A 15610-nucleotide genomic window follows, 5' to 3' on the forward strand; every position below is an offset into this window, starting at 1 on the left:
AATATGGCATCTCTGGCCAAGAGAAGGAAAAGGAATTTGGTGCCCTTTATTTACTTAATTTCAGTTATTTTATCTTATTTTTCCCAAGGTGCCCAAGTCAACGGGAAAAAAAAATCTAAATCTATTTTGTTATATGTCAGATAGGAAAAGAACATCCTTCTAGAGCTACTGTGCTTGGGATTTATACTGGCTTAGTGATATGATAAAAATGAAATGAAATTTTATTTAAGACTGTGAGAGACTTACAAGTATATTTTCTTTGGGGCACTGAGATGTAAAGTAGGAGTAGATAAGTGGAAGGAAAAGGACCCTAGGAAACACTTCTGGGGCTGCAATAAGTGGTGCTAGGATTGGAGAGGGGACAAGTTATTAAATCTGTAGCTAAAACCCCCTAGGTTTCTTCTCTGGAGACATAAGTCCCAGCAAATCTAACTCTGTGTGTGGAGAACCGGGGCAGCTGTACAAGAAGAAAGTTCCCAGAGCCAAAAGTTACATTCCTTCAAAAGATCTACCTGGGAATGTCTTTGCCTGAGCCCCCAGTACATCAGGGTGGGAGAGGTGGAGGGTGCATGAGGACGTCCTGCTCAACAACACATAACGAAGTCAGTCTGCGAGCAGGGCACACAGGGGAGTCCCAAAAGGTGGTTCCATCCTATTATGAGTGTCTACCAATGCTTAGAGACTAGGATCTTCTGTAAGTTTGATCCCAACACTGGCAAAGTATCTTGCTGTGGTTATTAAACAGTAAAAAAAAATAAAATAAAAAACTAAGTTTCCAGGGACAAAGATGAGAGGGTGAAGGGAGAACAACCACCTCAGAAAAAGAGCCAAAGACAGGAGCACTGGGTCTCAGGCCCGCTCTCACCGCAGTCTCCCAAGCCTTTTCACATCACAGCACCCACAGATGACATCTACAGGACACAGTGACACAAGGAACTGCTCAAAGCCCCAAGCAAGTCTCCTTGAGAGCTGAAGGGATCAGTGTCCCTTCACTACTCCAGGAAGTGGGCTCTGGGAGAAGAGCCAGGTAGAAGAGTGAGAGGTGGGATAGAGTAGTCCCATTCAGCAGTTCCCACTTCTCAGAGTCTTGCCTCTGCCCCTTCCTTTTAGGGGTTAATGGGCAGTGGGCCTGTTTTAGGCTGCTCTAATATGAGCCACCAACATTATATTTAAGTCCGTTTACGGGGATTTTCAACTTTTCCGAGTCCACATCCTCCGAGGAGCCTTCCTGGTTCCCTTGGGTTGATTTCATATCCTTCTATTGAACCCTAATGGCCTCTTTACTTGTCTCCCCAGGGCACTCTTAGGTTCTTTAAAAGAAGGGTTATTCAACACTGAATACCCAGCATCTAGCATTATGGACATTAGATTTTAATTTAAAATTAATAAAAAACAGAGCAGACTAAATAAATACCAATCAAAGATAAGGAATAGGGCTTCCCTGGTGGCGCAGTGGTTAAGAATCTGCCTGCCAATGCAGGGGATACAGGTTCGAGCCCTGGTCCGGGAAGATCCCACATGCCACGGAGCAACTGAGTCCGTGCACCACAACTACTGAGACTGCGCTCTAGAGCCCGTGAGCCACAACTACTGAGCCTGCACCCTAGAGCCCGTGAGCCAAAACTACTGAGCCCGTGCACCACAACAGGAGAAGCCACCGCAATGACAAGCCCACGCACCACAACGAAAAGTAGCCCCCACTTGCCACAGCTAGAGAAAGCCCGCACGCAGTGACGAAGACCCAACGTAGCCAAAAATAAATCATCAAGTTTTTAAAAACCGATAAAGAAGAGCAAGAGTCTAGACTCCAGCGGTTCAGAGACCAGTACCCCTACCAGAAAAATCAGTACAAATGAAATTAAAAACCTATCCCCAGCACCAATCAACTCCAGACCCTCAGCCATGACACAAGTACAGGAAAGAAGATGGACATGGTGAAGAAAAACCGTGACACACTCAAGTAAAACCTGCAGTGTTTGATCACCAGGTGCACCAGTCCCCGATGACCATTTCCTCTGAATTCCTCACAGCAACTGTTAGAACGATGAGCACACAGTAGGTACTTGACAGATACTCACCAATATATAATAATTTATCTATGACAGGCTCTATATTAAGGCATTTTCAAAGCCATAAAGGAAAGGAAACCTACATTTCTCAGATTTTTGCACTTCACCCAAAGAAAATATACAGATGGTAAATAAGCACATGAAAAGATGCTCAACATCATTAGTCACTGAGGAAATGCATGTTAAAACCACAATGAGGGCTTCCCTGGTGGCGCAGCGGTTGAGAGTCCGCCTGCCGGTGCAAGGGATACGGGTTCGTGCCCCGGTCCGGGAAGATCCCACATGCCGTGGAGCGGCTGGGCCCGTGAGCCATGGCTGCTGAGCCTGCGCGTCCGGAGCCCGTGCTCCGCAACGGGAGAGGCCACAACGGTGAGAGGCCCGCGTACTGCAAAAAAAAAAAACCCACAACGAGATACCACTACATACCTATTAGAATGTCTAACATTAGAAACACTGACTACACCAAGTGTTAGTGAGGCCGTGGAGCAACTGGAACTCTCACACCCTGCTGGAAGGAACGTAAAATGCTACAATCACTTTGGAAAACAGTTCAGCAATTTCTTAAAAAGTTAAACACACACCTACCATATGACCTAGATATTGTACTCCTGTTTCCCCAACAAAAATGAAAGCATATGTCCATACAAAGACTTGTACACGAACGTTTATACTGGTTTTATTTGCAACAGTCAAAAACTGGAAACAGGGCTTCCCTGGTGGTGCAGTGGTTGAGAGTCCGCCTGCCGATGCAGGGGACACGGGTTCGTGCCCCGGTCCGGGAGGATCCCACATGCCGCGGAGCGGCTGGGCCCGTGAGCCATGGCCGCTGAGCCTGCGCGTCCGGAGCCTGTGCTCCGCAACGGGAGAGGCCACAACAGTGAGAGGCCCGCGTACCGCAAAAAAAAAAAAAAAACTGGAAACAGTGAAAGCGTCCAGCAACAGATAAATGAATAAACAAATCGTGGTCCACCTGTTCAATGGAATGCTACTGAGCAATGAAAAGAAATGATCTGATGCGTGCAACACTACAGATGAATCTCGTAACAGCCATGCTGAGTAAAAAAGTCACACTGAAAACCAGAATATATACTGCACGATTCCATTTATATAAACTTCTAGAAAATGCAGACTAATCTATAGCAACTAAAAGCAGCTCAGTGGTTGTCCAGGGACAGAGGCAGGGGGTGAGCAAGTTTACAAAGGGGCATGAGGAAATCTGGGGGGTGATGAATGTGTTGATTACCTTGATTATGATAGGTAAGGTGATGGTTTCACAGGTATGTCAAAAACGATACACATTATACGTGTGCCATGTATTGTATTTTTTGTACATCCCAATAAAGCTGTTAAAAAAAGCTATAAAGAAAAATAAGACACATCAGATCAGCAATGAACTAAATTGTGAACTTCTGATTTACATAAATACATTTAAAAGCATCCAAAATGACAATGCAACATGCTTAGCTGTAGATACTAGTTTAACTAGAAGGACGAACCACTAATATAAAATAAAAATACATTGAAAGGAGAAAAAGTAAAGTATCACCAGACCGTCTTATTCTGCGGACCAAAGAGTCACAAAGCTAAATAAAGCTGGTCAGGGAAATAAGGTATTGACGACACCGGATACATCTGGGAGCTGATGAGGAAGCAACCAAGTTAGGATCCACCTTTTTCTGAGTTTTAAACCCCAGCAGGTTCTCATCAGTAGCCTTGAGCAAACAGGCTCTACCAAATTTTCCCCACAACAATTATTCCCCTCATCGTATAGACGTCCTGACAAGTGTTCTCCCAGATACCTCCACCCCTGGAGTGTTCCTTGCACCCCTCCTGGAGCAGGGGTCCTGAATTTCAGGGGCAAACAGGAACCACCCTGGGAGCTGTTTAAGAATATGGATGACTGGGCCTCTCCCCACAAAAAGCTCCCTATATGATTCTAATTCTAATATGCAGCCGGGGCTGGGAATCACTGCTCTAAAGGCTCCCTCATCTCTGGAGAAGAGCTGGGCCACCACATCCGGCTGGTTGGTCCCTTTACTTGGGAGCCCGTTCTAGTCCACTACTACCCAGCTGTCAGAATGTCCCCAGAGGGACATCCCTGGTGGCGTAGGGATTACGAATCCGCCTGCCAATGCAGGGGACACAGATTCGAGCCCTGGTCTGGGAAGATCCCACATGCCGTGGAGCAACTAAACCCGTGCGCCACAGCTACTGAGCACACGCGCCTAGAGCCCGCGCTCCACAAGAAGCCACGGCAATGAGGAGCCCGCACACCGCGACGAAGAGTAGCCCCCGCTCACCGCAACTAGAGAAAGTCCGTGCACAGCAACGAAGACCCGATGCAGCCAAAAATAAATGTCCCCAGAGTGAGGACTGACCTTGAGAGCTCATCCTAAGAACCAGCAGACCTTGAGCTCAGAGCTTAATCTAGGTTGAGAAACTGCCTCCAAACAGAATGACAATGACCGGTTCCTTTACACGAAGCAAACTTGGGGAAGTGATATACCTCAAGTCTGAGGAAGCTAGAAATAAGTATAACCTGGGCTGAAAATAGGGTTTTTTAAAAATTATTATTAAAAATTCCTGTGCATCTGCCATGAATGAGGACTGTCAGAGCGACCGGCACCACCGGATCAAAACCCATTCTCCCCGAAGAGACTCAAGCTAAGAGACAATGCCATTTCCTAACTCAGGCCTGCTCCCACACTACCGAGGTCACTGTACCTGGTAAAGCTTACAGAACAGTTTTCAGCACAGATAAACAGAGATACTGGCTCGGTGCTTCTTGACTATTATAACTCTAAATAGGGACTTTCTGGGCCCAAATCCACAGGTTACTAATGGCCCACATTGGCAGACAGAGAAAGAAAGAGAGCCACGTGAAGAGACCACCAAAATTACCTTCCATTCCAAGAAAGAACAGGAAGATGAAAAAGAAGAGAGTTTCACTTAAGACCAGCGTGGGTTGGGAATGGCATAGTGTGAAATATTAACAGCCCTGAAGCTCTCTTTGTTATGCAAAAAGGGATTTTAAAAGAAGACCCAGCTTCTGTCTGATGAGTGTACTATTCAACCACCCATTTCTTTTCTTCCTTTGCCCAGGAATGGCCGGAGTGATGTAATTACCACACTAGACAGCTGTCTTCCTGGATAAGATCACCTTGTAAAGGAGAAATGCAATTAGAGGATGCAATGAAATACAATTTTTAAACTGATTTTGCAGGCTGCCACATTCGAGTTGGTGCTTAATGGCCAGCTTCTTTATTACAGTTTTCTATTTTATGCAATTTCTCTTTGATGCAGTTGAGTCTTAAATTTTAGTCCATGTCACAAAGGGTCTGAGATAAATAGAGGACAGATCAGCTGAGAAGCGAGGCCACGACCAGAACCAGACAATAAAGGGCTGAAGTGCCACTTGACGGCGGGGCAAGGCTGGGCAGGGCGGCAGTGTCCTTCGCCAGCGCTTCCTCTGCGTCCCCTCCTCCGGTCTCCCTCCACCACCCCTGGCAGAGTCTACCCACTCCCAAGACCTCTCCCATCACGCCTATACTGCTGACTGCCAAAACGCTACTTCTTCAACAACAATCCAAGCTCCAGACCCATATTTCCAAAAAAATCATTTTGTTGTGAAATTTTAAAAAATATATTCCAAGGTAGATAAACAGTATAATGATCTCATCGACAGTATTACATTCTCATGATCCAGTTTCAACAATTAGCAACTCTTTTTATCATATCCCCCAACACTTTTGAGAAGTGGAAGGCTGGAGTATCTTAAAGCAAGTCGGGTCCATCATACCGTTTCCCCAAGGCTTATGGGCACCTCCAACGTGCTTCAAAGGGAACTCATTCTCTTTTCCGTTGGTTTGCAGACAGGAGTACTTCTACACCTTTAGATTGCCAGCGTGATCAAGCATACGCCTAGCCTGTAGAGAGGGCTTGATAAATGCGTGCAGAGTGAACACTACAAACATAAACACACTCGTGCGAGCACGCACACGCACACAAGCACGCACACGTGTGCACACACAGTAGCAAACTAGACGGCATGAAGCAGAGGTCCAGACGGAGGGTCTAGATGATGAGACGGGATCCAGGACTTGCTGCTGGCTTCCTGCCACGGGCCAGCACTTCTGAGAACGGGTGAACGCAAGGAAACCCTCTGGCTGAAGCAGGGGAGCACAGTGGCTCTCCTGTCCGTCTAAAGTACGACAAATCCCAACAAGTTATGGGTTTCAGCAGGCAGCTACCAGTTGAACCAAATACGGTTCTCTCAAGGGGAGAAGGGGATCTTTTACAACACATATGCTAATGAAGCACAACGACATAGAGCATTTAAAACAAAATGTCCCTATATTTATTCTCCATAGACAGACTTTTACATTAATATTTATGAGGGATTCCTCGTTTATTTCTCCCAGAGATTTTTCTCCTGCCCAAACAGAGGGGATAAGAGAGAAGTAACATGAGCCGATTGTCTTTAAACAGCTACAAAGGACACCGTATTCATCTGCATTCTGCCACTTGGCTCATCTTCCCAACACACCGCCTTCCGCACACCAGCCCCTGCTCACGGCCCCGGGCCTGCTGCTCCCTGTGGCGCCGCTGCAAGGCCTCTGTCTGCCTTTACGGCCCTGCTGTTGCTGCCCCGGCCTGCAGATCCAATCCTACCACCCTCACTCAGCAGAGCCAGACCCACCACTGCAAATGCTCACCTGCCGGCATTCCTGCACCTGGCTCCCAGCCATTTACACACCCAACGCTTACGCTTCCAACTTATCGAGAGGCGTGAGCAGTACAAACACACGTCCAGCACATCCTGTAAAGACACTCTCACCTCATCAGCTTGAAGGGGAACCAGCCTCCAGGGCCGGTTCACTCAGCCGTCAGTATGTGAGCCAAGGCCAGGCCAGAAAGGGACACAGGGAACCCCGGTCCCCAAGGAGTTTCCAGGCTTAACAAAACACAAGGCAGACAGTGGCAAATGCCGTGGAAGGGTTACCAAAATAAAGCCGTACAGGAGTTCAGAGTTGAAGGTTTCTATCTGCCCAGTCACTGAACCACATTTTCCCTTCCCCAGTCAATGCCACAGACGGAGAAAGACACTTTCCTTCTCCACCCGCCAATAACACAAGCAATAAAAACATAAAAAAGGACATTTCGAGAACTACTACTGACTGCGTCTTCTCCGGGCCCTTGAATGGAAACTCTGAAGACCAGGGACAGGCAACAGTGGAGCCTGGGCACATAAGAAGACTATTCCACACCCTTGGCCTCAAATGCCTTCTGATTCGATTTCAAGGCAAATGGAAAACAAACGTGAGCAGCAACAAACAAGTAGAGGAAGAAAACGAAATGACGCTTGTGCAGTTGAACTTTTACAATCCAACTGGGTGAGGCCCTGGGCTCTTCCCTGTTCCCACGCTGAGGTTAAGGGTGCAGGCTGGCTGCACGAGCTCAGAATACCAGGTATCTGACCACCGAGGGTTTCTTTCTGTCACGGTGTCGAGATGGCCTGACAACATTTTATAGAGTGCTCACCCTTTTCCCAGCCACAATGATGAAAACCTCAAAATAGCTAGGCATACCAGTTCCTACCAACCTTTTAACCTGTACAAGGAAAACTGGTTGAAACTAACAGGCTGAAAATTATTTTGTTGACAAAACAGAGGGATACAATGAATTACATGATTGAAGAGCCATATCCAGGTAACCCCTGCCATATCAACACTCCTATCCAAACTCAGGACGCTGAACAGATTTAGATAAATATATTTTTTTTGATAAGACTGGTATCCCTCACTATTCCGGGACACAGCTCGTCTCATAGGAAAAAGACAAAAGAAATACTGAGTCGGACAGCTTAAACATAACTGATGTTAATAAATGAGCTTCTGTAGTGTTGGTTATTGGTAACTGATCTCTTCCTTATTAATATGGTCCCGCAATGGAGAGGGAGATTCTTCCATGTTCTAGAATGCAAACAATGCTTTAATCTTTAATTATATTCTCAATTTCAACTCTTCCGGAGAATTACAGCCACCAAGGCCTAGGATTATTTCTTTATTACACAGCCTCTCAGTGGTATTTAATAAGTATTGTTACTTAATACTTGCCAGTAGGGGAAAGGAGGATTTAGTGACTTTCTACTCAAGTTTTGATGACTTTTTGCGGAATGCGAGGAAACTTACAGCTGCAAAGTTCTCTGTTTCCTTTCGGGAACACTCCTCTGCTCACCAGCCCAAGCGCAGAGTCAGCCTGGGAAATCAGCATCCCTGGAAAAGGGGATTCAGGAAGCGACGCTGTGTATTTCTAAAGCTCACGTCAATGAACCGGTTTGCTTCTCGTTCGTGGCGTATTCACTGTCGCTTTGCTCAGAGACAAACTAAACTCTAATAAAAAGAGATGCCAAACATTCTTGTTCAAGGCTCCTACCACCATCTAAGTTGAAGAATTTAATATAAACTTATCAACATACCACCAAATTCTGCCCTCAACAAAATATCAAGATCCTCGGGAGGCAAAACAAAGCCCAAGTAATCAAGAAGAAAATTAGGTCCCTGCAAGGAAGCAGGTTCACAGCCACTATCGAACGACATCTCTATCAAGGTTTCTGTAAGAACACAGCAAATACAGAAACTTGGAGTTTCATCTCTGTGTGGCTGAGGGAAAAAACTAGTAAAAAAAGGTCTGGAAAATCAACAACAGAAGAGATAATGATGTAACAGCCAGGAAGCTACAGGAAGAGACTCTGGGTTTAGTGCGCTTCATCCTGGCAAATATTTGCCTTTCTCAGTTTAAACATCAGTGACCACGGTAAGTGGAGCCCCCTCGTTCATCACTATCGCCAAGGACGGATTCACGTCACCGCTTTGCTCTCCGTGATTCCTGTAGGTTTCACGTTAAGCAAAAGACAACAGAAGCCTCCGCCTTTCAGGAACAGAAGCTGCATTTACCACACATTTTGGAGAGAATCCAAACATCTGTATAAGCACCATGTGTAATTTCAAGTCGATGATCTTCTTGGGAATTAGCGTGCAAGGCAGTGGCAGGAAACGAGCCTCTTTCAGTTAAACTCCCAGAACCAGATCAGTGGCCACCGTACCGAAGGCAATCTGTTGTTCAAACACGGGACCCCCTAGGTGTGCGTGTGGTGTCATTATCCCTGTTACCTCCTGAATTGGCGGCCTTTCTCTCCAGCGACACTTGTCCCTGCACGCAGTTTTTGTGTGTTGTTGTTACTCAAACCTGAGGCAGGTCATCCAAGAACAGGAGCATGAAGTGAAGACTCCCCACACTCTCGAAGGTATTACACAATATTGAAACAGATGCCGAATGGTGAGGAAATGCCGCTGGCAGGCTCGGAAGAACACCAAGGAATCCTTTTCAGCAATAAAATGGAACGAAGCACTGACACACACAACACGAATGAATCTCCAAAACACCACATCGAGCAAAAGAAACCAGGAGGAAAGTATTACGTTCGGCATGACTCTGTTTAGGGAACGGGGATAGAAATCGGGGCAGTTGTTACCTGGGGTGCTTGAGAAACGGGACACATGTATAGTCAACTCCTTCAGGGAGGTCTGCGGTAAAGAGGAGAGAGGGGAGCGGGGAACTGGCAGGGGGAGGGGATTATGAGTCGGGTGTTCTCCCAGGAGATGGTTTTGGAACAAGCATGTCTGCATTCTACCAGGAGTGGGCCAGGAGAAGGGGAACACTGATGGAGCAGGACAGAAACAGGAGACCCACGGAGAAATGGCTCGGAGCAGGTGAGACGGGACTGGACCTAGTGGACAAGCAGAAGGGCCGCTCTTGGCCGCGAGCGGGGATGGCGCGTCCCCAGTGACTAGCGAGAAGGCAGCCTACGAAAGGCCCTTAATTTCGTAGGCAGGACCTCTTCACAAACCATAACGTGATACAAAAGAAACTGCCTGGCCTGACAACTTCCAGGGCAGGGGGTTGCAGGGGAGGCAGGTAATACTTTTACAACTAACCTTTCTGTAAAACAATTTATGTTTTCTTTCCTGAAACCTAAATGAGATCTGTGTGTGCAGAAAATAAGAACACAGAAGAGTCTTTCACCTGCTGCCACTGAAAGCCGGCATTTCCTCAGGCCAAGGTGGTGAACAGGAGTCACAGGCCAGTCAGCTTGGCCATACTGATTAAAACCAACATCCCACGTTGCCACAAAAGCACACTAAACAATACAGCATAGAGCTGAGACTGCTATCTAAGAGGGCACAAGTAAACGTGGCTCCAGCTGACAGACATATAGTAAGTACACAGCGATCTCAGGATGCAACTCACAGACCGATCAAGTACGACAGCCACTTCCCAGGCTGATCCCAATCCTACAAAGGTCAAAGGCTGACAATGTTTACCCTGCAACAGGGGACACAGCTCCTTTATGAAAACGATAGTGTCTGTCTGCAAAAGACTTAATATGAACGCTCGGGAATCACGGAAGTGAGGTCGCTTCACCAGTGCCCTCTGAACGCTAATACGGGATCAAAGACCTTTCATCATGAACAACATCTTTGTCTCCTTACAAGCTTCTTTGGAGGGGGAGAAAGATATGAATCATTAATCCCACAAATCACTAATCCTCTGGGAACTCAGGGGAGAATCTGAGTTTTCAAAGACTACTGCTATTAAAGCCAACCGCATTTAAAAAACAAACACATTAATGTGTGGTACAACTCTCCTGTGTTCTTGCCACGCCTGTGGTCTCGGCGCACTCAGGCAGAGACAGTGGTTTCTTGGCAGTAGCTTACGTGCCACCCAACTGCTGACACAAGCCAATGCAGAAACTCAACTGCCACCACACTAACAGATGCACAGAGTTCCAGGGGTGGGCGAGCAAGGGGCCCAGCCCCTGGTCCTTCACCGGCCTCCTCCACTGTTTAGAAATAAACCCTTTCCTGGTGAGCTGGAACGAAGTGAGAGAGTGGCATGGCCATATATACACTACCACGTGTAAAACAGACAGCTAGTGGGAAGCAGCTGCATAGCACAGGGAGATCAGCTCCATGCTTTGCGACCACCTAAAGGGGTGGGATAGGGAGGGTGGGAGGGAGACGTTAAGAGGGAGGGGATATGGGGATATACGTATGCATATAGCTGATTCACTTTGTTATACAGCAGAAACTACCACAACATTGTAAAGCAATTATACTCCAATAAAGATGTTAAAAAAGAAAAGAAAAAGGTCATTGGAGAATATAACACAGAAAAAAGAAAAAAAAAGAAATAAACCCTTTCCTTAGAATCCTGTAAGGCCTATGCAAGAAAGCATCCAGCTCTCCATAAAGGAAAGCCTCCATCCTTCACAGCTGGCAGTGGAGAAATTGGGTGAAGTTTGGCTGGGCCTCCCTGAGTGGATCTCTTTCAGCATCCTGCCTGTGGCCTTCTCCGGCACGTTAGGACCACTTCCTTAGGACTTGGCACACTCGACTATGACTCCCTGCTACTTGTTTGTTCCTCTATTTCTACTCAGAGTGTCCTGAAAGCCGAAATTCTATCTTATTCATCTCCAAATCCCCAGCACGGAGCACAGAACCAACCACCTATAGGCCCCGAGTAAATATTTGCTGAATAAATAAGTCAATGGGGCTCACAGGCTCCGCCACTCTTCCCTCTGTGTAATGGCTCTCCTCATTGGCAACTGGGGCGCTTTTAAAATATGTCTGAAAATTCTTTTTTACTTTTAAATTTTTTGGCTGCGCCCCGCGGCTTACAGGATCTTCCTTCCCCGACCGGGGATTGAACCCGGGCCCCTGCAGTGAAAGTGCCGTGTCCTAACTACTGGACCGCCAGGGAATTCCCTGAAACATGTCTGCAAATTCTGACACTCTTTCCTTCACAAGGGAGAGGCTCTTCCCCCCCCCGCCCCCGACCTTGAATGTCAGTCAGACGTAGTGAATCATTTCTAACACACTACAGGGTGGAATTGATGCTACATACCTCTGAGGCGAGGCCATAAAAAGGATAGGCTCTGCCTGGCTCGCCTTCTTCTAGATGGCTTGCTCTGGAAGAAGTCACCCCTAAGTCCAGAGGACACTCAGGCACCCTGTGGACAGGCCCACGTGGGGAGGAACTGAGGTCTTCCACCGACAGCTGGCACCAACTTACCTGCCATGTCAGTGAGCCACCTTGGAAGTGACCTTTGAACCCTGGTCCAACTTGCAGATGACTGTGGTCCTGGCTGCCATGAGACTGCAGTGTTATGAGAGGCTCTGAGCCAGAACCATGCAGCCAAGCATTCCCAGGCGGGATCCACAGAAAATATGGGCGATTATGTTTACTGTTATTAAACCACTCAGTTTGGGGGCAACTTTTTACGTAGCAATAGACGACTACTGTAGCAACCCTGGAGGATTCGGGTGTTGTTCTATAAGGGAGTTCAAGAGATTTCCATAATGACAAAGATAGTTTATGGTCATATCATACTTACAATAAAAATTCTGTAATGAGTCGCGTCCTACAGATAAAACCACAACATGGCTGATTACCAAGCAAATTTAAGTATTCCACAGGTCAAATTATACTACCTTAAAATCTAAGAACTACATTCAACAAACGTTGGGATGTGATACAGAACAATATTACAATTCTTCTTGAAGGTTGTTTTTTGTTTTTAAAAATTATATATTACAAATGCATAGGAAAAAATCTAGAACAATATCCCTCAAAACTTTAACAATAACTTTCTCAGGGTGATGGTATTATTATTTTTTTTCCATTTTTAATATCTTTGGTCTTTTCAAAATGTACAACATGTATATATTACTGGTGTCCTATTTTTTAGTCTAAAAAATATATATATGATCCAATTAGGCCAGCAGCCATGAATTGCTGGTGTCTCTATTCTGGACATCTAACACTATAAGTGGCACATAGTAGGTGCTCAATAAAAGTGAACAGAATGTCCTTTAACTGTAGATCCTGCCTACTGGATAGTCACTTTACAAAGGGATTCCAGGATAATGTGAGTCCACAAAGCTCAATGATGTGAAAAGGCAGCAGTCAATTTTCACAGGCAAGAGTCTACTAAGTAAAGGAAATCATTTCAACGTTGTATTCTTAGGACGCAGTAACCACTTTTCTCTTTGAAACTAAGTATTTTGAGTGATTTATTATAAATTTATAATGACAGTTGTGAACACCAGTTGTTTTCTTTTCTTTTTTTTTTTTTGGCATGTGAACAGAGTCTGTTGATTGCCTTGGTGCTTAAAATAGTTTCTAAGTGTCCTCATAATAGCATGTCACCTGTAAACAGGTTTCAAGCCAATGCAAATTAACAAATGGTGAACAGATGGACTAAGAACTAACTGACTCTTGTCAAGAGAGAGTTAGCAACAAACACTTTTGGCTCCAGTCTTGCGGGACCATTAGAAAGTCTTTCACTTCTCGCCAAGACATCTTGCCTCAGTAGACAATCCAAGCAGAGAAGATGACAAGTTATAAGGGCCCGTTAGACTTTTGAGAGCCGAAAGTTGAGATGTGCAGAACCACCAAATCAACACATGAGAAGCATCAGACAGAAGAAGCTTCCTGCCAAATGGTGAAAACTCTCTCTATCCTGCATCACTCAAAGAAACTGATCCCTGTAGTCTCTGGAAAGGATGGCACCTGTGCATGCAGCAGACAAAAAATAACTTGTTGGAGGCTGGGTGGTTATGTTCATCCCGTCCTGCAAGCAAACGTTAACTGTGAAGAAAACCTGAAAGTCATAGGAATGGTGGGCTGTGGGTGTCCACTGGTGAGAGCAAAGATCCCCAGAGCCAACCCCTGCAATCTCCCAGCTCCTGAATGGCCCTTCTCCTCCTCGTTCTCCGGGTCTCCCCCTCATGTCATCTCGGAGAGGCCTTCTCTGACCACCCGTTTTAAGCAGTCTCCCCTCCTTACCACCCTACGTCTTCCCTTCCTAAGCACTAATCATAACCAGAAATCGTTGTATTAATTTATTAATTTGTTTAGGGGTACTTGTTTTTTGTCTTTTCCCCCCCAGTTAAACCAAAAGCTTCAGGAAGATGGGACCACGTCTGTCTTGCTCATGATTGTATCCCCAGAGCCTAGGGCAGTGCGTGGCAGAGAGCAGGCATAATAAATAGTTGCTAACCAAACAGAAAATAAATGAGATCCTGTGTAAAGGCAAACAACCGAATCTCCCCTGCAAACACTCCTCTGGACTGGAAATTTTAAAATGTAGCTTGTAACTGAGGATGTAAGCAAAAGAGGGCACAACAGGAGGGCGGGCTGGGCTGGGCAATGTGTTTAAAGACCAAGTCGAGCTTTGGGGAGTAGTACCCCTTGCAGGGGAGTGTGCATGTGGATAGAAAAGCTACTGGCAAAGACTGGTGTGCTTCAATTTCTGACTCCACATCACTGACTGAGCCTTGGCCTTCATCTACTGGGGCTTCTAGTAAAGAACAATCCAATGGGTGGAATAATTGTGGCATGCTCGAAGGAATACTACACAGCACCAAAAAAGAACAAGCAACCTGGATGAATCTAACAGATATTGTGTTGAGTGAAGACAGCTGATATAAAAGATTACATATTGTGTGATTCCATTTATATGAATTTCAAGAACAGGTAAAATCAATTGTTCAAGGAGGTCAGAACAGCTGTTAAACTTAGGGAGGGAGGCGGCACTGGGAACACGAGAAGAACCCTCGTGGGGGTTCTGGAAGTGGTGGCCACGTGGCTTGATCTGGGTGAAGCTACACGGAGGTATACACATGTGAACAACCAGTGATCTGTACACTTTACACTGCCTGCTATCTCTCCTATCGGGAAAAGGAAGAGCACATATATTACCATTTTAAAAAAGAATAAGTGGGCCTAGCACTGATTCTAATCCCAGCTCTACCAGATTCCCTAGATGGCCTGCAGCTTATCAAAATGTGCTCCTCAGCTGTGTCATTTGTAAGATAAGGAGAACTGCCCTTATGCTCTGCCAACTCTGGGAATGTGACAAGGAAACAAAGAATAAGCTCTCAGGGATCCTGAAGTCCTAGAGTCACACACAAACCGTGTAAACTATGAAGTGCATTATAACTGCTTCTTTTAAGACCTATGCAAAATAGATTACCTACATGTTTGGTTTCTAATCTTAACAGATACCTTTTTAAAAGAAAGAAATGACTTTGCAAAAGACAAGTTTCCATTAGCTAAAAACAAGCACAAAGCAGACTTCACCCAGGACAAAAGTACGTTTTTCAAACCCATCACTCACTGAGGCGGTAAGACAAGAGTCGTGGGTTGAGCCTTTGGTCTACGTTTAGCAGATACTCCCATCTGGTTAGCAGAACGTTTCAACGACTGTTGATTCAAAAGGCCAGATGCCAGACCTGCATGGTACTGCAACTGCAGAGAAAATCCAAACAAAAGGGGAAGAAAAATAACATTTGGTAAAAGCTAGACAAGGGGTATTACACTATCAAGACCTGATACATCTTACCGGCTCAGAACATTTTTAATAACTTCAAATACAGCTGCTAACATTTTGCTTCAAGGAATGTATTTATAAGGAG

The 15610-nt window shown here is 45.7% G+C and overlaps 1 protein-coding gene across 3 annotated transcripts in view; it reads right to left on the reverse strand.

The window, feature by feature from the left end:
* MED27 (mediator complex subunit 27) overlaps positions 1-15610 on the reverse strand; it is a 200030-nt gene that overhangs the window by 118904 nt on the left and 65516 nt on the right. For all 3 annotated transcript variants that reach the window (XM_024762566.1, XM_024762568.1, XM_024762567.1), the window contains exon 3: positions 15313-15443. In XM_024762566.1, the coding sequence (XP_024618334.1) occupies positions 15313-15443 (131 nt within the window). The remainder of the gene's footprint in view (positions 1-15312; positions 15444-15610) is intronic.

This window comes from Neophocaena asiaeorientalis, unplaced genomic scaffold (assembly GCF_003031525.2).
Source record: "Neophocaena asiaeorientalis asiaeorientalis breed wild unplaced genomic scaffold, Neophocaena_asiaeorientalis_V1.1 scaffold78, whole genome shotgun sequence".
Taxonomy (NCBI): domain Eukaryota; kingdom Metazoa; phylum Chordata; class Mammalia; order Artiodactyla; family Phocoenidae; genus Neophocaena; species Neophocaena asiaeorientalis.